This window comes from Chenopodium quinoa, unplaced genomic scaffold (genome assembly GCF_001683475.1).
Source record: "Chenopodium quinoa cultivar QQ74 unplaced genomic scaffold, ASM168347v1, whole genome shotgun sequence".
NCBI classification, from domain to species: domain Eukaryota; kingdom Viridiplantae; phylum Streptophyta; class Magnoliopsida; order Caryophyllales; family Amaranthaceae; genus Chenopodium; species Chenopodium quinoa.
The window spans coordinates 1246975-1267972 of record NW_018742907.1 but is presented as its reverse complement, the minus strand read 5'-3'; the positions used below and the strand labels follow the sequence as shown (position 1 = coordinate 1267972).

General features: G+C 34.2%; 2 protein-coding genes and 1 pseudogene across 5 annotated transcripts; 1 reads left to right on the top strand and 2 right to left on the bottom strand.

Moving 5' to 3' along the window:
• On the top strand, nucleotides 1-3896 carry LOC110727569 (protein DEHYDRATION-INDUCED 19 homolog 5-like). 4 transcript variants are annotated; one of them, XM_021907138.1, is made up of 6 exons: nucleotides 1-480; nucleotides 627-713; nucleotides 1491-1633; nucleotides 2247-2324; nucleotides 2440-2660; nucleotides 3595-3896. In XM_021907138.1, the coding sequence occupies exons 1-6, from the start codon at nucleotides 438-440 to the stop codon at nucleotides 3698-3700; spliced, it is 678 nt and encodes a 225-aa protein (XP_021762830.1). In that variant the 5' UTR covers nucleotides 1-437; the 3' UTR covers nucleotides 3701-3896. The 4 variants fall into 4 exon arrangements, with proteins under 4 accessions (XP_021762830.1, XP_021762828.1, XP_021762827.1 ...); XM_021907136.1 differs by having other exon boundaries at nucleotides 621-713; XM_021907135.1 differs by having other exon boundaries at nucleotides 618-713.
• A 7885-nt stretch (nucleotides 3897-11781) lies between these two features.
• LOC110727568 (elongation factor TuA, chloroplastic-like) lies at nucleotides 11782-13711 on the bottom strand. Its single transcript, XM_021907134.1, has one exon. It carries the CDS (start codon nucleotides 13540-13542, stop codon nucleotides 12073-12075), a length of 1470 nt encoding a protein of 489 aa, XP_021762826.1. The 5' UTR covers nucleotides 13543-13711; the 3' UTR covers nucleotides 11782-12072.
• A 1373-nt stretch (nucleotides 13712-15084) lies between these two features.
• On the bottom strand, nucleotides 15085-19629 carry LOC110727566 (annotated as a pseudogene).
• Nucleotides 19630-20998: the final 1369 nt, after the last annotated feature.

Sequence of the window (20998 nt, the reverse complement as noted above, 5' to 3'; positions counted from 1 at the left end):
GGCGGTGGCGTCCTGGCCAGGCGCCAGTAGCCTTGGTTGTGGCGCCTGGGTGGGGCGCTGCCACCACGGCTCCTTCGCGATCCGGCGACTTTGTTTACTTCCACCGCGAAACCGCCTCCGGTGCCGCCACTTCCCGTTTATTAGCCATAACAGTGTGTTTTAAGATAAAAGTGTGTTTTTGATGTTGAGGGCAAAAATGTCATTTTATTTCAAATTTGTGGGCTTTATGTGGAAATTTGCGGGCGATGTTTAGCGTTTCACTAAGAAACGTCGTTCGTGTCACAACTTTTATTTTTGATTTTTTTTTTTTAAGTATTGTTATTATAAGAGGCAAAAGGAGAATGAAAAAGAAAGCAATTGAAAAAGAGATCAAGAACCAAGAGTGAGTGACTCAGAACAGCAGCAGCAGTTGAAGAAAGGAGAGAGAAAGAGGACTTATGCATCATCATCATCTGCTTAAAGACTTAACAAAAATACAAGGTTTTTCCTCTCTTTCTCTTTCTCTTTCTAATTTCTCTAATTTTTTCCTTCTAAATTCTCTCCTTAAAAATCCCAAATTGTTGAAGTTTTTACTGTTTTTTTTAATTGATAAATGCTGACACATTTTCCTGGTGAAGTAGAAGCAGAAGCAGAAGCAGAAGCAGCAATGGATATGGATTCATGGGCATCAAAAGTTCATACATCTAGGCATTTCTCTTCCCATCTCAGCTCAGGTTCTGTTTTTTTTTGGTTAGCTTGAACTTTTGCAAATTTTGGGATTTTGATTTGTTAATCTTATATGTTCGTAGTATAATTAGTGGGCTGTATTGATTTTTTTTTTATTTTTACAAATTGGGGATTATAATTTGTAAAATTTGCTTTCTTTGTAGTTATGATTAGTTTATTTAGAAATTATCAAATTTTTGGGTTTGAACTTGCTAAGAGTAACTTAGTGGGTGTAGGAATTATATTGCATAATTTTGGGATTGCAATTTGTTAAGTTTGCTAGTAAATTATGTATAATTAGTGTGTTTCAGGAATTCTACAGAATTATGCAAAATCTGGGTATTTTGTTACTGTAGTTTTTTTGCTAATAATTGAGTTTGTTTTAGAAATTCTGTGAAGATGAACTTTCTTACTTGTCAAATTTTGTAAATTTTGATTGTTAATGTTAACCATATTCTCTTTTTTAATGCTTCATTTTTATTCTTCCCCTATTTTGAAAGGATTTTGTTTTATCCTGGATTATCCTTATATATTTGGATTTTGTTAAATCACATAATTTAGAAGGAATAATGTAAGTGAAATTGAGTTAATTGTACTTAAATTACACAAGGAATTGATCTTTAAGCAGCCAACATGGAGTTGGAGGAAAGGGGGTCAGATGTTTAAAAGCAACCTTTTTGGGTGGTTTTTTTTAATGGCCCTACTTGTAAAGTTTGGTTGTCCCCTTGCCAAAAAAAATATCATACTAAGTATAAGAAATGATTCATAGTGTTTCCAATTTACAGGAAATAGATTAGTGCTGGATGATTCAGAAGTAAAGGATGATGCAAGGGCTTATTTCACTTGTCCATTCTGTTATATCGACATCGAACTCACTACACTTTGTGATCATCTACAAGGAGAACACTGCTTTGATGTCAAGAATGCGGTATGTGTATGTTTATCCTTGTCTGTTACTCATATCCTTTTTACTTGATGATGAATGAAGATTTATATTGGTAGACAATGTTTGTGTTGTGATGTCATTTTGGAATTTGGAAATGCTCAGCATTGAGCAAGAATCATTATAATGTGATTTTGAAGTACATTTATGACTACTTTGTGAATGTCTCATTGCTCATATTATCAAGTAAGGTTTTTAGTTCCAATGTTAACTTTCATTTGTCATTCGGTTCAAGGTACCAAATATGTTGAATTCTTCCGTTCACTAAAAGTTCTTGTGCCTAAAACATGCATTCTGTCCTTGATTTTTTTTAAAGAATGAATTATAGATTCCATTGAATTGAATTAGGTCCATGGATCTTAAAAAATATTCCTAGCACCACTACGTATATCTATTAAGGTTTTTTTATTAAATTGAGCTGTATAAGAAGAATGTGGCACTTCAGCTGATTCTACTTTTTCTTCGATATAATTTCGAACACATGTGATCTGTTACGAGGCACTATGTCTTGAATATGTAGTTGGTGTGCAATGCTACAAAGTAAGTCAATAATACCACTTCTTTACTTTGTTACTTATCCCATACCTATGATTTTCAGGTTTGCCCTGTGTGTGCACTGAATCTGGGAAAAGATGTTGTCGGGCATTTTAAAACTCATCATATGAGTTCTATCAAGGTATTGAAATAGTTTCCTTAACTACTAGTGTTCACTTGTTTGATAAATAGTATTATTATTGATCATATTTCTTCAACATTAGTTCTGTTTTCTAATATATTTCAGTGATTTACAGACTCGGAGAAGGTCTCATAAGTCAGGATTCTGGAACTTCTATGCTGGAAGAATGGCTGGTGGCTTGAGTGCAAAAGGTGGCACAGAAAATGTGAATGCTTTAACATCCGATCCACTTCTGTCTCCGTTTTTGTTTAACGTACCATATTCGGAAACTAAGGATGATCAATCTCAAGATATGTGTTCTATTGATGATCTCCCATCCATCCCAGAGAAAGAAAGGTACATACTATACTCTAGTTTATATACTTGGGCCAGAGAGGGTGTCTATTATTGTTCACTTGCTTGATTAATATGCTGCCATTTTCTCGTTCCTATTATGTTATCAGGTGATTAGACTACAATGTCATGTTTTGGGTTTTTCACTTTTTTGACTACTTACTGGCTTACCGCGCAATCAAGTTTCCAAAATGTTTTGCCATTTATTCACTCTTAATGTTCATATAGGTTAAAGTGAGGCCATCTCAGAGAATGTATTTCATTGCTTATGAGGTGTCTTCTGATCTTCTCTTGTCTCTCAGGTTGTGGGAGTTCGGCATTGGGCATGTTTCTTGTTGAAATAGTTATGCCTTGAAGAAGCCATTCTATTAGCAATTAGACCTAAAAAATACTCATATAAAATAATGCAAGACGAATACTACACTGTCAAAGTAGGAAATAATGAAGATCAAAAGAATAAAGAATGATGGTTGTCATCTTATATCATGATCTTTAATGCTTTGCAAGTCTACAACTGTAGTATGTATGCATTTATGAATTCTAGCTACATTGGTCTTGAAAACATACATCTCTGCTGTGGCTAATAGGAGGATATAATACATATGGTCTATTTACTTGCATGAAGCAAACATTTTCTGAGTCTGAATTGCTATCCCTCGGATCAACTGTTTGTATATTGCATCCATATGTATCAATCGATTTTGACAATGAGAGCACTAAGGTCCTGTTCACTTCACCTTAAAATAATAATATGCAGTAAAAATAATTTCAGTTCAGTAAAAATCAGTAACTTTAAAGAAGAAATATAATAAAAAATCAGTAAAATAATTTCAGTTCAGCAAAAATAAGGTGAAGTGAACAGGGCCTAATATTGATACAAGTCACATTCGGCACAGCTAACTGTAGTGATGTTACTGTTTTCTTGTGGCAAATGCAGCTCAAAGTCATCAAAGTTGAAACAAAGTGAAGAAAAGGAAGACTCAGAAGAGTTGAGGCAGAGAGCAGCATTCTGTCAGCAGTTATTTTTTTCAACCATAGTCTAAAATCCTTCCCATTAATTAATAGTGCTTAAATATGAGATTAGTTTCCTGTCAAGTTAATCTAAGAGATGTGGCACATGTTTCGGGTGCACAATTATCTTCCATATCCATTCCCAGGGTCTAGTAATTTCCACATAAATTAAGAGTATGTAATATTGATGTTTATTAAAGGCAATTAGATACAGAAATTTATTAATTTCATAGAAAGCTTACATGAACCAGCGAATCTAGCACGTAACATGTTTCATTGGTGATAGGGGCATGAAACAATGCCCCTATTACTAATGCAAACAACCCTTCCTTCTCACACACAATAATGACTATTGTTGGATTTGGTGCTAACCATGAGATGAAGTTATATTGTCATGGTTTAGTATAGACAACAATTGTAAACAGCCATTTTAAGTCAATAATGGACTAATGGTGTGTTGAGTAACAAACACCTATATGAACCAAACTCATTACCGGACTTTATCGGACTTGGACTCTTATAGTTCCAAATTAATTTTTATGACTTGGACACCCCATGCATTCCATTCAATTTTAAGATAATTATTCAAAATTGGTAAGCGTGGATTCCTTTAGTTTTTGGACATTTCTCGGCTTTATCGGACATGGCAAAAAAAAAAGGATCAGTGTGCTTTTCATGGACCCCGTGAGAACCTGGGAGGCCAACTGAATAATTGGAACCATTCACTTTGCATTTAATGTGTCAATTTAGCCATTTATCTACATTCATCCCTTCAACAATATTCATCCCTTAACATTGGGTCTCAAAATTTTTGTGAAGGCCTCGATCTCGTGTATAATCTTCAACTTTGACATTTAGAGAACATTTTCCGACGTAGCCACATTATGCATCGAGTTGTTATCGGGGTTCCCAAAGGACCTTGAGATGCCTACTTGGTGCCTAGAATTATCTCATACATTGGCACATCTTTCGTAATCATATCTTAAGGTGTCTTGGCTTCGCTTGGCCTTGCTTTGCCTTGCCTTGCCTTGGCCCTAAGCCAAGCTAAGACGTTACCCTCAATTGTCAAAATAAGATGTTTTGTAAGGATGTAATGTTTTTATGCTTTGTCCTTGTGCCCATTCCTTGTACACATGCCTCATGTCTAGGTAGTGGTGTGCCTTCGCACTTTGGCAATAGCATCACCGCCCCCACATGTCCCTTGACCCTCACTCATACTTGGCATTTTTTTAGCACCAAAGGCGCAATGTTATCTTCGTTTAGCCAAACATAAGCGTTTTTGTCATGGCCTAAGAGAGTTTTCTAGTGTACTTGGATTTGTCTAGGAACAACCTAAGTGGCCTGATCCGCACCTGCATTGGACCTCAGCTTGGTGCTACTTTGCAAGTTTTAAATACGCGTAGTTTTGCAATCATTTTCAAGGAACCATCCATCAACTGAATGGTCTAAAGTTACATAATAATATTATGACTACCTCTGTTTCATACTATGTGCAACAATTTTTTTTTTAGTATTAGTATCACTCGAAAAATCAGGATTAGTGGTAATAATTGAGAATTGACAACTGTACGGTCTTGCCAAAGAGTTAAGATCTCTAGATCAAAATTTAATCAATATACATTGTAAAAATTATGTATCTTTTTCGGTATGACAAAACTCACAGTTACATATAAAGAGCATAGTTATTCTAAAATGACAAACTTGCTTTATATTTTCCTGTTAATAGCTTGTATAAAATTATTTAGACTCTGCTTGTTACTTGAGCCATGGCCAAAAGACTTACAACAGCAGCACATATAACAGTAAGAAATTGGCGTTCCTTAAACATGACTTTGATCAAGTTCATTGCAACATCAGTAGTGATCTTCCTCCCATCATGTACCAAAACACGTCGACGTTTCCCCGAGAATGCTAATAACACAAGGACAGTGATCCAAGCAACCATTGTGGTACGCGCCACCACGATCAAGCATATTGAAACTAGGGAGAGCCCGGTGAGGGCGAGTATGACGGTCCGTAGAGCCGAGGGTGATCCAGCCTCGGTAGAGTAGGAGGATAAGAAGTATGTTACTAGGCAAAGGGAGAAAACAAGTGTAGTAGTTGATGAACTACTACTTGTTGTCATCATTTGGGTTTGAAAGTGATTCGAGGAAATTAAACCAATTTGGAGAAGAAATGAAGTAGATTTGAGGCTAATTATATAGTGTAAATTCAATGGAATTATGGAATTTGGAGAGAATTTTGGGAATCATGTGGTGCACATGGTCAGGTTGGAAATTAGGGGGTGACACCTTATTATCATAAGCTAATTAATGTCGGATTTTATGTAAGATTAATTAATTTATGTTAATTAACTCTTTGTTAATTGAACAGACAATCACACTATAATTGTAAATTTTGTATCTTGGAAATTATTTGTAAGTTTTGTAATGTGTAATCTTGAATACTAATTTGACATAAAATGTGTGCAAACTGAAAATTATTTACCAAATGTTATGTTCAACTTATACAACATATGGTAAGAATGTAAGATACAATTACTAGTAAGATTTTAGAATTTTTTTTATGTTAAGATGATGTATTATTAATTTATTATGTGTACAAAATATGGTAAGATACAATAATATTTTAGAATTTAGAATTTCTTATATTGATGACGTATTATGTGTACAAAAAGTATGGTAAGGTATAATCACAAGTGGAAAACATTAACAATATATCAAGAAGTTTTTTTATTTAATGTGATTATTACGGTGTGGACCGTGTGGTTATTAATTCTCAATAATAAAACTTTATAGCGGTCAATAATTTTTTTTTTCTTCCATAAATACTCTATATAATCTTGGGTAATGACTAATATAAGCATTAAATACATTTTTGAAAATTGCATAAACTTAGGAATTTATGATAAAAATACGCGTAAACAGTGTAATTAGTATGTTTTTTGTCATGATTTCCCAAATTTAAATAGTTTTCTAGAGTATATTTAATGCTTATATGTAACCCTAATGTTATGTATAGCATTTTCCTATAATCTTTGCAATTATAGAAACATATCTTTATAATGTCAAAAATACAAAATTAAATAAAAATTACAGAGAAATTAGGGATATATTTAATTTTCGGAAAAATTACAAATGGTGTGCGCGTAGTGTTAGAATGGGCCACTGGCCACTGATTTCACCGCCCATGAGACATCCAAAAGACCAAAAGGCTTAAATTTCGGCCTTTTTCTAATTTTCTTCAATTGTTCAATGTACAGCCTTTTATACTCGTTTCCCAATTAACTTTTTTCCGACCTCTATGAAACCTTCATTATTATGGTTCAATGTATATCTTCAAGGTTTTCATTTTTTCTTTGAATTTTTTTGATGGGATTTTTAAATTTATATTATCCTTCCTTTGATAAATTGTACTCAATTTTTTTTGTTATTTTTACCGATTTATAAGAAAATTAATTAGGCAAAAGCTAACAAACGCCTCGTGGCATGACATTGAAATAAGCTAACTAAAAGTAGAAATATTAACTTGAAATAAACATTAATTCCTATTAGACACAATATTTTGTAAATATTATGTGTACATAGTTAGCCTTCTACATTTTGGGAAAACCTAGTATTCCTAGGTCATATATATTATGTGAATAATGAATGCATAGTCAAGGAGATTTATCCTACCTTACATACTATCTTAAGCTTTTGGTTGAGTTGTTCCTTTAACATGGTATCAAGAGCCAGCGTGACACAAAGGTCACGGGTTCAAATCTCATCCACCCCTCCTTTCAAAGTGGAATATTAAACGTTGGGTATGGTGGGGCCCTTTCAAAGTGGAATATTAAGCGTTGGGTATGGTGGGCCCCATGCTATATCCACACTTCAAGCCCAATGAGCTCTCATGGTGAGGGGGCGTGATAGAGTATATAAATCGATCGTGGACTTCAACCATTAGCTCTATTTAAGGGGTTGTTTGGTTGAACTTCTTGGAATGGATTCTAAACCATGGTTTTATTTGTTTGGTTTAACTATTTAAGTATGAAATCTCATACCTGGGGGATTCTAACTCCACCCCATTCCATTGAAATCTCATACCCACCTACTCCCTAAATAATCCATACTATCACTCAAGTATGAGAATCCATTCCATGGTTAAACCAAACAAGTTTAGATTAGTATGGGATATAGAATCCATACCACCCAAGTATGAGAATCCATACCAATCCATTCCAGCTTAGTGAACCAAATGACCCCATAAAGGATTATCTAACGCCCCGGGGGCGTTCGTTAGCAAGATCCAATAATTATTTGAAACTTTATAGAGAATTAAGAAGAGTTTAATAGTATTACACGCATCAATATATTTCCATCACATACAAATAACAAAAGACGGTCAAATAATAGTCCATAGATAGTGTAAAAGCCCAACTAATGCAATTAAACAAGAATGAAATAGACAAAATATGTTTGAAAAACGTATTTTTCTATTTTAGTTTAATTCAGTCCAGCTCAATTCAGGAACAATGTCTAATGAGAGGATCATATGGAGTACAAATACAAAATTACAAGGATAGAAGTTTGATATTGGGTGAAATGAACTATGGGTTACACTTGTCCATTAAAAAGAGAAACTTTCTCAAGAAAATGTATACTTATTGGATTACTCGTACTTGTTTAGGTGACGTACTTGCCCGCTTTGCCCAAGTGGCCAACTTTGTGTATGTCAATCGACAAGTACCACGAATTGTACTCCGTATTGTATATTGAATCTTACGAGAATAGTTAACTAGAGAGACTGAATAGATTTCATCGTGTACATTAAGAAAGGTACATGGAATTATTGTCACGGTCTAACGGATGTAACATGAAATTTATTTACTCATATTAGTGCCCGAAGAAATATAGCGTATGTAAACACATTAATTAACTGAAAGAGTTGATATTTGAGACTGCAGTATAACAAAATAACGATCATAATATTTTAATTATTGATCTTAATTGTTCAAGTACATAAAATTCTCCAAAATGTCAACAACAATAAACCAATCGGTAGTGACAGTGCGTATGTCATTGACACAATGACGGGCACTGAAATTCCCTTTGATTGAAAGAGTTTAGTGTAACTACCTATTTGATCTACTACCCCATTACAAAGATTTCGAGCAAGACTAAAATCCTTGCCTTTCACTACATCTGAAATATGATCAACCTTGCCTTTAGCAATCTCAAATTGATCCAAGCAGTCGTTAAGGGTTTGTTTAATCGTCGAATCAGTAGTATTACCTTGATACCTAAATGTGTCTTGGAATAACAAGTCGATGGCATTTGTAGCACATAACATGGAATTTTCTATAAAAACAACATCAGTTGCATTTTCGCTACTTGAGCCTGATCTTAGACAATCAGTGCAAGCTTTTGGGTCTATTGTTTTGGAGCATACTCGCGCTATATGTCCGTCATCTGCTTTGATGAATATCAAAGCTTGGAAGGAGAAGATGCAAAGAATTGCAAAATGAACCGGAATTAAGGATTTGGCAGACATATTATTGGTGTTTGGTTGTTCTTTTAGGGGTTGGAAGGCTTTGGAAAGGGCTAGGCATTTGCTATGTGAAATGTGTAGGTTATATATAGCACAACATTGGTTGGTTGGTTGTTTATTTTCAAATGGAGATCACGAGTATCATCCAACGTGATTTTTGTGATTAAGATAGTTGATATCAGCATAACTTAATTAAAAACGTTTAGAGGGTTGTTTCACAATATATCATGTGATAAATCATACTCTCTTTTGTTTATATTCGTCTTATTTACGGAGTTGAATCTTTAGTAAGACGAAAAAAAAGACGGGTCACTTCAACAACAACAACAACAAAATAAGTTCCAAAATAATTTAAGAACGCATAACATTAATAGTTATAAGCTAGGATGCGCCTAAGAAAATTGAAACAAAGTGAAAGGGTAGGAAAAGAGAAAACATGAAAAATAAAAAAATTGAACCATTCCACCATGTTAAAAATTTGTTTTATATTAATCCTATGATTTTGTACCATTATCAATAATTTTCTTATAAAGAATTCCATATCACTGAAGATTTTTTCCTTAAAAGTTTATTAGATAGGATTATGTTCATATATTCAAATAAAAGCAAATAATAGAGTAAATAGATTAGTCTCGTGCATCACACGATTTGAACATATAAAATTCTTCAAATTGGTTCATTTTTCATATCAAAATTTTAAAAAAATCCCAAAACAAATAATACATCAAATATTTATTCAAAAAAAATAGAGCTCATAGAAAAATGGAATGATTAAAGGGGTATTTGAGGAAGAGAAATTAAATTATTATTGTTCTGGCTTAGCCTGTTTTTCGAGTTTCAGAGCTGTAGATGTTAATGGTGTGCAGACTTGAACAAAGGCAACGCAACTACACACACTGGAGAAGAGGATCCACTAGCTGTTTTATGAATGGACGTCTGATTAAACGACTTTATTAAGTGTTATAAGTACAATACCAAGACACTCTTATTTGATGCTATTATTCAAAGGCTTTGTTATGGAAATTAAAATTGTCTATGCAATTTTCAAAATCTCAAATAAGGTTGGAAAAGCGATCAACTACATCATCATGAAGTTTTAATGCAGACCAATCAGCTGGAAGAACTAGGGGGTTGTATTTGGGTTAAAATCTTAAAATGCTGGATATTAGAAACTTATTTACAACGAGGCTTTACTAGGTTGGAGGGTGTGGATCATGTCCAGTGTGAGTGGCTGCAAATGGGAAGAAACGCCAAGATGTCTATTTAGGTTTTGTAGGGATGCTTATGAACACGCAAACTGAAACAAGGAATGGTGAAACATAGCTATCCGCTGTAGATTTCAGCAATACTGCAATGGCAAAGGAAAGCGATATACGCATTCTACCAACAACTTGGTTAGGATTGTCAAAGCTAGAAATCCAGCCAATCCTTTCTAAATAGCTAGCAGAAACCTTTATGTTTCTTACATCCAGAAAGAAAAGTCACCCAGTAACTGTAAGATAGCCAACAGCACAAACAGGACCAGATATGCAGTGTAAAACAAGCATTCATCAACACCAGCATTGAAGGTTTACATGATGCTGCAAAGCGCTCATTAAACTGCTTTACAACACTTAACATAGCAGGAAATATGTTAATACATAGCAGTGGACAGCTAGCAATGGCTTAGGCAATCGCTTGTGGCAACAAAAGTGACAGAGAATCAGCTTTACTGAAATTAAAGGGTACTAAAAATGTACGATATGATTAAATGATCTATCATGTAGATACTCCACAAAAGACATCAACAACCATGTCATGCCAAGTTTCTCAAATATATGAGAACTCAATAGTCAAAAACTCAAAACTTGCTAATTTTACTAAACTGATGCATCGGTCAAACAAAGCACTACACAAAACAGAATTCTACACTCAGGATTTTTTTTCTATATAAAGGGCAGACATTAAAACCCTCCTCACGAGGGGAATATATAGATACTTATATATGTGTGCAGCTATAGATCTACTTTCAGATAATATTTATTTTTGCAAGTGCAACATGAATTAACATTCACAACTAAACTTGGTCAAAAATAGTGCAGCTTTGAGCTACATTCGAGCACTGTCTGGTTTTGCAACCAAAAAAAAAAAGGTGAATTTCACAATACTCAAAGGTCCCAATATTCCCAAGTATGATTTTGCAAGTTGGCTGCAAGCCTGCAACATAGTTCGATTCTTCGTGATGAAAGACACCAAGGTCCGTCATTGCAAGAATTGTAATCGCACTCTAAACCTCAAGAGTCATGACAAATTGACAATGCTAAACCAAGGCATTTATCATTGATGCAAATTCTAACTACTTGCAGACACATATAACCTTTTTCAGCTACTGCTCACAGTGCTCAGTAACGCACATTCACACACAGTTATTGTTCAATGCAAGCTGTCAGAAAGAAAGTATATTGCTGAAGCAAAAACATGTACCCCTTTGCCGGCATGAATATGAATAACAATCTTTATAGTCAAATAGAATACAATCACCAGCATAAGATCGATTGCAGATTAAAAAAAAAAAAAAACATTCCAAGAATGCAACTTGAAGTGATGCAACCATTACAAGCACAAATTCATATTGGAAAATTGAATAAACACTACAGAAGACTGAAATCAGCAAGGTTATTCTGTAAAAGGTGTAAATTAAATTGCACAATTATGAGAATATCTCAAATGTTCAACCCTACTCCCAAAAAAAACATGTAAAAAGACGGAAATTATACAGCTTAGGCCCAATCTCATTACATTCCTGAAGCGCCTAACCAAATGAGGGAACCCCTCCTACCTCTTCCCCGCAGGAAAACATACAAAGACACACACTACTACTACCATTACCAAACTACTCAATGATAGTCTGGATAACACCAGCACCAACAGTCTTTCCACCTTCCCTAATAGCAAACCTCATACCCTCCTCACAAGCAACAGGGTGAATAAGCTCGACCTCCATCTTAACTCGGTCACCAGGCATAACCATCTTCGACTCCTCATCCTTGTCATTCATAATCTTTGACACCTTCCCGGTGACATCAGTAGTCCTCATGTAGAACTGAGGCCTGTAATTGACAAAGAAAGGCGAATGCCTACCGCCTTCTTCCTTCTTCAACACATAAACAATGGCCGAAAACTTAGTGTGAGGGGTAATAGTCCCAGGCTTAGCAAGCACCATACCCCTCTGAATATCAATCTTCTGAATACCTCTCAACAACAACCCAACATTATCACCAGCCATAGCCTCATCCAAAATTTTCTGAAACATCTCAACCCCAGTAACAGTAGTATTCCTAGTATCCACCATTCCCACAATATCCACAGTCTCCCCAACCTTAACAGTCCCCCTCTCAACCCTCCCGGTGGCCACGGTCCCACGACCAGTGATCGAAAACACATCCTCAATAGCCATCAAGAAAGGTAAATCAGTCTGCCTAGTTGGAATAGGAATGTACTCATCAACAGCATCCATAAGTTGGTAAATTTTATCTACCCATGTATTATCCCCCCTCTTAAGACTAGGGTTCTTCACCAATTCCTCTAAAGCTAACAAAGCAGACCCAGAAATAATAGGAATTTCATCACCAGGAAAATCATAATTAGACAACAGTTCTCTCACCTCAAGCTCCACCAATTGCAACAGCTCTTCATCATCAACTTGATCTTGCTTATTCAAAAATACAACCATATTAGGCACACCCACCTGCTTCGCCAACAAAATATGCTCCTTAGTCTGCGGCATAGGCCCATCAGCACCTGACACAACAAGTATAGCACCATCCATCTGAGCAGCACCAGTAATCATGTTCTTGACATAATCAGCGTGTCCTGGACAATCGACATGAGCGTAGTGCCGGTTTTCGGTTTCATATTCAACAGTAGCCGTGTTAATCGTAATCCCACGAGCACGCTCTTCAGGGGCAGCATCAATTTCATCGTATTTCTTCGGGGCAGAGTTGCCCATAGACGCAAGCGCCATAGTAAGGGCGGCAGTAAGAGTGGTCTTACCATGGTCGACATGACCAATAGTGCCGATATTCACATGGGGCTTGTTCCTTTCGAATTTCCCTCTCGCCGCGCGGACGGTGAAGGTGCGGCGGCGAGTGGCGGAGGGTGCGGCGGCGGTGGATGTGGTGGTGGTGGAAGAAGAGGCGGTGAAAGAAGGGGTGAAAGAGGAGGAAAGGATTAATTTAGAAGGGGTTTGGGATTTAGGGTGGAAAGTGAGATTTGGGAGATGAGAAAGAGATTGTTGATTGTGGGGAGGTTGGTAAGCTAAAGCAATGGCGGCTCGAGCAGGGGAAGTAGCTGATAACGCCATGGAAATTTTGAGAGGATAGAGGAGAGAGAAAATGAAGGGGATTTTTGAGAGGGGAAGAAGAAGAATGGAGGAGAGTGAAGTAGTGAAGCTGGAATTTGTGTTATCTTGAGGAAAAGAGGAGATTTTGGGGGTAGAACTGAAAACAAAGGAGGGCCTCTCAATTATTTGTTGTGTGTGATTCTATCTCTTTGTGAGTGTTGTGGATATGGGCTTTTGCCTTCTGGTACTCTACCCTAGTTAAGGTTGTTAATCCGGGGGTTGTGTAATTCACATATTTGACTTTTATTCACTATTTATATGCTAATTTTGACCATTATTTTTTAAGTAATATATAAACACAAATTTTATCACCATATATATTGTTAAAGATATGAATATAAATATTCATAACATTAATGTTTAATCATATATATATCCAAGATTAAACTCGTGCGTTGGCATGTCGATAAAGTTTGACTGTGTCAATTATTTAGAAACGAAGGGAGTAGCTTCTATAACTTATGTTATGCATTAGCGCTTATTCTCATCGTCTAAAAGACTACTACGAAACTAGGCTACTTGAATTATAAGTAGCTAATGTAAAATTTTCTTAAAGGAGAGCAACAACTCAATTCAAATGGGAAAACATGAAATATATTAGTTCAAGTTACTACTCCGTATTAGAGCTTATTTTAATATTTAATCAAACTTAGATAGTGTTTAACAATTTAATTGTTTAATTGTTTCAATTTCTCTGAAATTAGACTTATCTAATTTATATTACACTTAATTAAATGAACTTTCTTGAACATAAACATATACGAAGTAAAAAAAAATTGTTAATTTATCCTTAAAAAAAAATAAAAAATTGTTAATTAATAAGATTTTTTAGATTGATCTCAGTGTATATTTAATAATTAGAGATATTAACAAATAACAAGTGTGTCTATCAAATCTTTGCATTTTAACCTTTAAAAAGAGGCAGATAGGGGTAATTGCTGGAAAACAAGCCAAAACAAGCAACAACTTCAAAAGAAGGCTTATCATGAAAAAGAAAGGACAATAAGACAAGTTATTGGTTGATAACTTGATACTGACTTGAAGTATTATACAACTTATTTATGGTGGAGGAAGAAGCAAAATCTAGTCCTCTTTTATGCCGCGTATCCACCCAAATCACCTCTTCTTCTACAAATATGATTTTCTAACATATTAAATTATTAATTACGAGTACTACTTATTAAGAAATACTCTGTAGTAATGATTTTTAAGTTTTACTTTCAAATCAAGATTCTCTTAATTCAATCCTATTCCTGTATCCTCTATTAACATTATTAATAAGTAGTATACTCTTAACCATTTATTCCATATTTTGTTATCACATTATTAATTCACCATCAATCGATTAATGTGATTATTAACGAGACAGCAAATGATTAGTTTATGTATTCAACTTTAAAAAATTAATCTTGTGCCTGAAATATTAAAACAAAATAGGTTGTACTTTGAATATAAATAGAGAAATGCACAACAATTACATATATACAATAAAATCAAACAAAGTAACCAAAGTATTCACTCCGTCAAAATCAGGACAAAATTGTTGCTTATATATGTTTTTAGTATGGTATACATCATCGTATACATGTAAGGCATATTTGAATAAGAAAACATAAATGATAATATATCTAGAGAAATTTACACCTACGGATCTATAGTAACAAAATCAATGATGTTGAATATAATACCACATAATATTCGACCGACGTTTAAATCGGTACAAATTTACGGTTTTTCTAAATCATTCTATAAAATAACAGCAATTCCAGATGTGGATTCCTGCTTAATATTTGTTCTTGTAGTCGAAAGATCAATGGTACTTAACGAACGTGTAAATATTCTTTTAACTGGTACTTGAATACTATCACCAACACCATAATAGTCACTAACATTAGGCATATGAGATATCATCTTCGTGTTGCACATGCTTAACACTTTTGAATGCAATTGAAGTGGAATACCTTTTAAAACATGAGAGATAGCCAACTTATGCTTCAACTTCATATCATCTAGTTGTTTTTGGTGCTGAGCAAGCAACTGATCAAGTGTATCAGCAACAGCCTTCAAATCTGATTCATTGTAGGACTTGCCATCATAGTTTTCCACATAATCTGATTTACCAACATCTTTGTTGTTACCTTCTCTATTTTGGGTATGTGGAATAGTAATATCATCTTTCTCGCTATAACAATCTTCTTGACTACTTAATTTATCTGCTCTTGGTGATTCAAGCGATTTTTTCCCTTGAAACATAGTGTCATAATCACTTCCTAAATGAAAACTTGTAGGACTTTTTGGTGGTAGCCCACCACATTCATGTTCGTGCTTTGACACTGATCCAATATATGCCTCATCAATATTCTTCATCAAGATCTCTCTGGTTGGTCCTTCATGCTCATGAGCAACCTTATTGCCCTCAAATTCTTGCCAACTAGTATTCCCAATAATTCGTGAACTTTCACTTTGGAACACCTCCTCAATATCTTCACATGGGCTATTAGGGCTGCGTTCAATTGGTGACATCTCACCACCAATTTTTGGAGAGTCTTTCGGAGAGTCAGACCAAAACTTACGACCAGAAGGTAGTTGGTCTGGAAAAACATTGCTAGTAGAAAAGGGTGACACATTTGACGATGGAGAAGTATCATCCTTATTTTCATAGACTTTATGTGGAGATGAATCTTCCTTATTAGGGTCGGTTTTAGGGCTATCAAACGAATCACCAGCAGATGAATCCTTAGGTGACCAATCCGGAATTAGAGCCCGAACTTCAGAGTCAATCATGTCAGCAATGGTTGTAATATCTTGATCTGTTAGGTCCAGTTCATGAACCATTTCACTAGCAACCGCAATTGACGTGTCAGCTTCAATGTCAAATGGAAAATGAATATTGCGACATTTATCTGTACCATTTCAAAGTACTTCAATAATCTATAATACATGCTTCATTATAAAATAATAATAATAAATAAAAATAAATAAATAAATAAAATTAAAAAAAAAGAAAAAGAAACAACTAAAATCACATGAAGTGTTAAAAATATACCACTAAATGCACAATCGAAGAACATAGGAAAAGGAAAAAAAAATACCTGTGGAATCAGCTATACGCAATTTTATAAATATTGTGTTGACATCTTTTCGTTCTCCCTGTAGTGTAAGGTCTCTACTTGGCCCGGGATTAGGATTGTCCAACAAAATTCTTTTATCAATATCAGACTCGTTAGTGTGAGAAGACTCTGTAATAATATCTAAATATAATCAGAATAAATGAAATACGAGTAAAGGTTTTCTAATGCTCCTACTTGTCAAAATAACATACCTGAACCTGAATCTAAATGCAGAATATTAACATGTGATGAATGTGCAGTGGTCTCAGGACTAATGTCTAACAAAAAAGGGTCATTTAGGAGGTCTTTGGCGGATAATCTCACGCTCACATCAGCTAAACATTTCTCAATAAATTCTTTGACATCAAGATTTTTCACTTTCGCCAAGGATGCAGGCTTGATTCCCTAGCAAAGGAAAAAAACACCATGAAGGCTATCTATATGTATCCAGAGAAATGCATAGTGCACAATGTAAAAATAGATAAATAAATTATACTTTGTATTTTTTTTCAAGGCATAAAACCCACTAAAAGGTCCAACTTTAACTTCATTCAAAATTTCACATCAATTAAAGAATGCAAATGAAGAGCATTGTGTGAAAGTGATGTTAATATAGTGACGTATTGCTATTTATTTATTTTTAAAAAAGAGAGAGATTACTCGTATGTTAATAAAACCCACTAAACCCACTAAAGGCCATTTATATGGGAAGTTGACCAAGTGAATCAAACAAAACAGGGAAATCAATTCCTTAAAAGTACATAAATCATATTGTCAACTAAAGTCTAATGAAGCAATGGGAAATTGATTCCTAACACAACCAAACGGGCAATTGATCTTCAAAAAAATTCACTATGGAGTACTACTCTATATCTGAAAGGCTATTGAGTGGTAACGGAAATTCACGAGGAAAAACAACGAAGTACATTACAATAAACAATTTACTACTTTCTACCAAAAATGCTGCAAATAAATCCAATAAATAGTTACACAGTATCAACCATCAGGAATTGTTTCCTTTCCTTCACTGATATAAATTAATTGACTACAATTATTGGGTAGCTTAATGCACCATGCCACCATCTTACAACAGATGATACAATAAGCCTTTTATCCTTAGAGAAAGGATCCCGTCCCATAAAGTGTCATCATCAACTCTCATAAGTAAAACTACGGACAGTATCAACATTCTCCAATGATCACAGGTAACTAAACCATACTAGAATAAAGATAATGCAAGGACTGAAACAAAAGAGATACTCTGTACATAAGCAAGACAAATAACCGAAGAATTGGGAGTTTAAGGAAGCTTTTCAATGCCTTACCGATGTCACTTTCTTGTATATTTGAGCAGCATTGGCACATTCAGTATAAGGGTACTCAAAAGTCACTAATTCTAGCAAACACATGCCAAAGGCATAGATATCAACAAGTTCATTGTAATCCTCTTCATAAAGCTCTGGTGCCATAAATTCCGGAGTACCTGAGGTAAGAACAAGAATTACCACAAGAGCTCTACCAACATTCAAGTAATGATAAGAAATAAGGGAGGACTTAAATTTAAAATTCCAATAAAAGGAAATTTATCCTCACCTATGACACTATGTGCTCCATTGGCATGGTGAAGAATTGCGGCCAATCCAAGATCACCAATTTTTAGTTCTCCGCTATTGCCATTCACAAATATGTTATCACACTTAAGATCCCTATGTATAATAGGAGGATCATGACTGTGAAGGTACTGAAGCCCTTCTAAAATTTGTATAGACCATTTCTTCAATGCCCTCAAGTCAACACGCTTATGCTTCTGTCGATATCTACCATGGAATTGAAGCAAATGTCTCAATAAGGCGAACAAAATATCCAAATAACAAGTAGAGACGCGATTAGAAACATACTGGCGAAGGGTGCCTGATGTGAAAATCTCAGTAATGAAGTTGATATGCTCATTCTTTGTGTCAACCCAAGAATTATAGAACTTAATAATGTTCTTATGCTTCAAGGTTTTAAGGAGATGAACCTCAGAATAGAGCCGTTCCAAATCCTCAGAATTTCGCAATAGTTCCGAAACCTTAACTTGATTCCAAGCTATTTCTAAACCTTCTATTTCATCAAATCCTCTATATCTAGTTTTTTCTTAAATTAAGGATTAGCCTACTTTCATATCATCAATTATAAACTAATTAGCATAATAACAAAATGAAAACAGTGTAAATTAAGAATTGATAACTAAAAAGGATACACTTTCTTAGAAGCCCCTCTTCCAAGAATTTCCTTATACTGCAAAATACATGTGAATAAACAATATTGGCAAAAACCCACTATAACAAACATCCAAAATCAAATTATTTAACAAACCAAGGTATTACATATAAACTAAATTCAAACAAAAATGATCAAAATTATGATTAATTTCCAAAAGTTATAAGCTAGGCATATAATTAATCAAAATAGCAAAATTTATGAAATTCGATTTAAGAAATTTATACTTACCCTACCGTAACGATTAGTTGGATCTTTCTCAACAAAATCAGCGTCGGAATCGTCCTGTTCTTGCTCCGAGGATGCCTCCCCGCGCATAATTCAATTAACCCAGAAAATCCAGAAGAATTGTTTAAAAATAAAATAACCCAATTTATCAATTTAATCAATCAAAATGGAAAATTTTGGATCTTTAAATCTGATCGTTGCATACAAAAATTCTGGATCGAAAATTGAAGTAACCTAAATTTCAGATCAAATATTGTAAAATGATATAATAATGTAATTTTGATGATTTTGGTTTGGTGTAAATTGGTATTGTAACGATTAACGAAAAGTCGGAAAAACGGGAGAAAAAAGGATGCAAAAAATAATTGTTTGAATTCGGGTTACGTGTCAAATACTTGAAGTTTGTAAATTTAATGCCTGATTATGATGACATAAATGGAAATTATAAATGGCGGGTTAAATATTTGACATTTGGAGTTTGTCGTTTGGCACTTGGCCACTGGTCATTCAAAATTTGAAGATCGTTCTATTACATAGAAAGTCTACTTAGGCTTAGGTGGCACTAGTTTAATATAAAAAAAGTCAACTTTTGTTTTACTTGATTAAAGAGATTCATTAATAAAATTCAAATTTGGGGCCTTTACTTTCAAGGTTAATGATAAATACTCCCTCCACCCTAATAAATAGTTCTTGTTTCTATTTTTTCACGGTGTTGAAGAAATGAAAGGAGAAAGTAAATGAAATATATAAAAAAAAGGTGAAAAGTATAATTATAGACAAAGTTAGATAGGAGAAAGTGAATGAACTATATGAAAAAAAAAGGTGAAAAGTACAATTATAAACAAAAATTAGAGAGAGAAAGTGGAAAAAGGTACAAAGCATGTGAAAAATTCAAGGGTAATTTAGAAAGTCTAATAAATAAAGTTAAAAAAATGAGGGTATAATGGTCATTACATATCATCAAAAAAATAAAAATAGGAACAACATTTTGGATCTCCAAAATAGGAAAACAGGAACTATAATATGGGGTAGAAGGAGTACAAATCGAAATTCATCAAGAATTCAAGAAGAGGAGTAGTCTTGTGTAAATATAACTTTTTCCCCCTAAATTATGAAAAATACAATATGTGGCAGAAAAATATATAAACATTAAGTGCATTAAAATAATACTCCCTCCGTTTTTAAATACTTGCTCCACTTTTCATTTTCAGCCTTTTTAAATACTTGTTCTATTTCCTTATTTGAAAAGTTTTTACAATATTTAATTCATTTCTCTCAACTAATGGACCCAATATAAATCATATTTTATCAATGGCAAAAGCTAATGAGTGCCCCCCGGGCATTAGAGAAGAGAATTAGAAGTAGAAATATTAGAGTAAAACTAACATTAATTACACCGAATGACGCGTGATTTTGTCATGCATTCCTAACTTAATATTATTTCAACCAATATAATTATTCCTTATCTAACGCTCCGGGGCACTCGTTAGCAAGATCCTTTATTAATTTCATATTCTCTCCTCCAATTCTCTTAACTACTTTTGCGTTTTACAATTTTTTATTCTTCTACCTACCTCCACTATCTCCATATTTTATTACTTTCTCCAATTTTTTATAAAATTCCGCATATGTAGAAATGGATCAAGTATTTAAAAGCGGAGGGAGTATAGTATTTAAAAGCGGAGGGAGTATGAAGTATCAAAGTATCAATGTAGTGTGTGACAAATTATGCGTCTAAAGGTGTTATAAACGTTTGATTTAATATTATGTTTTTTTTTTTTTTTTTTTTTTTGCACGGTTTTAAACAAACATATTAT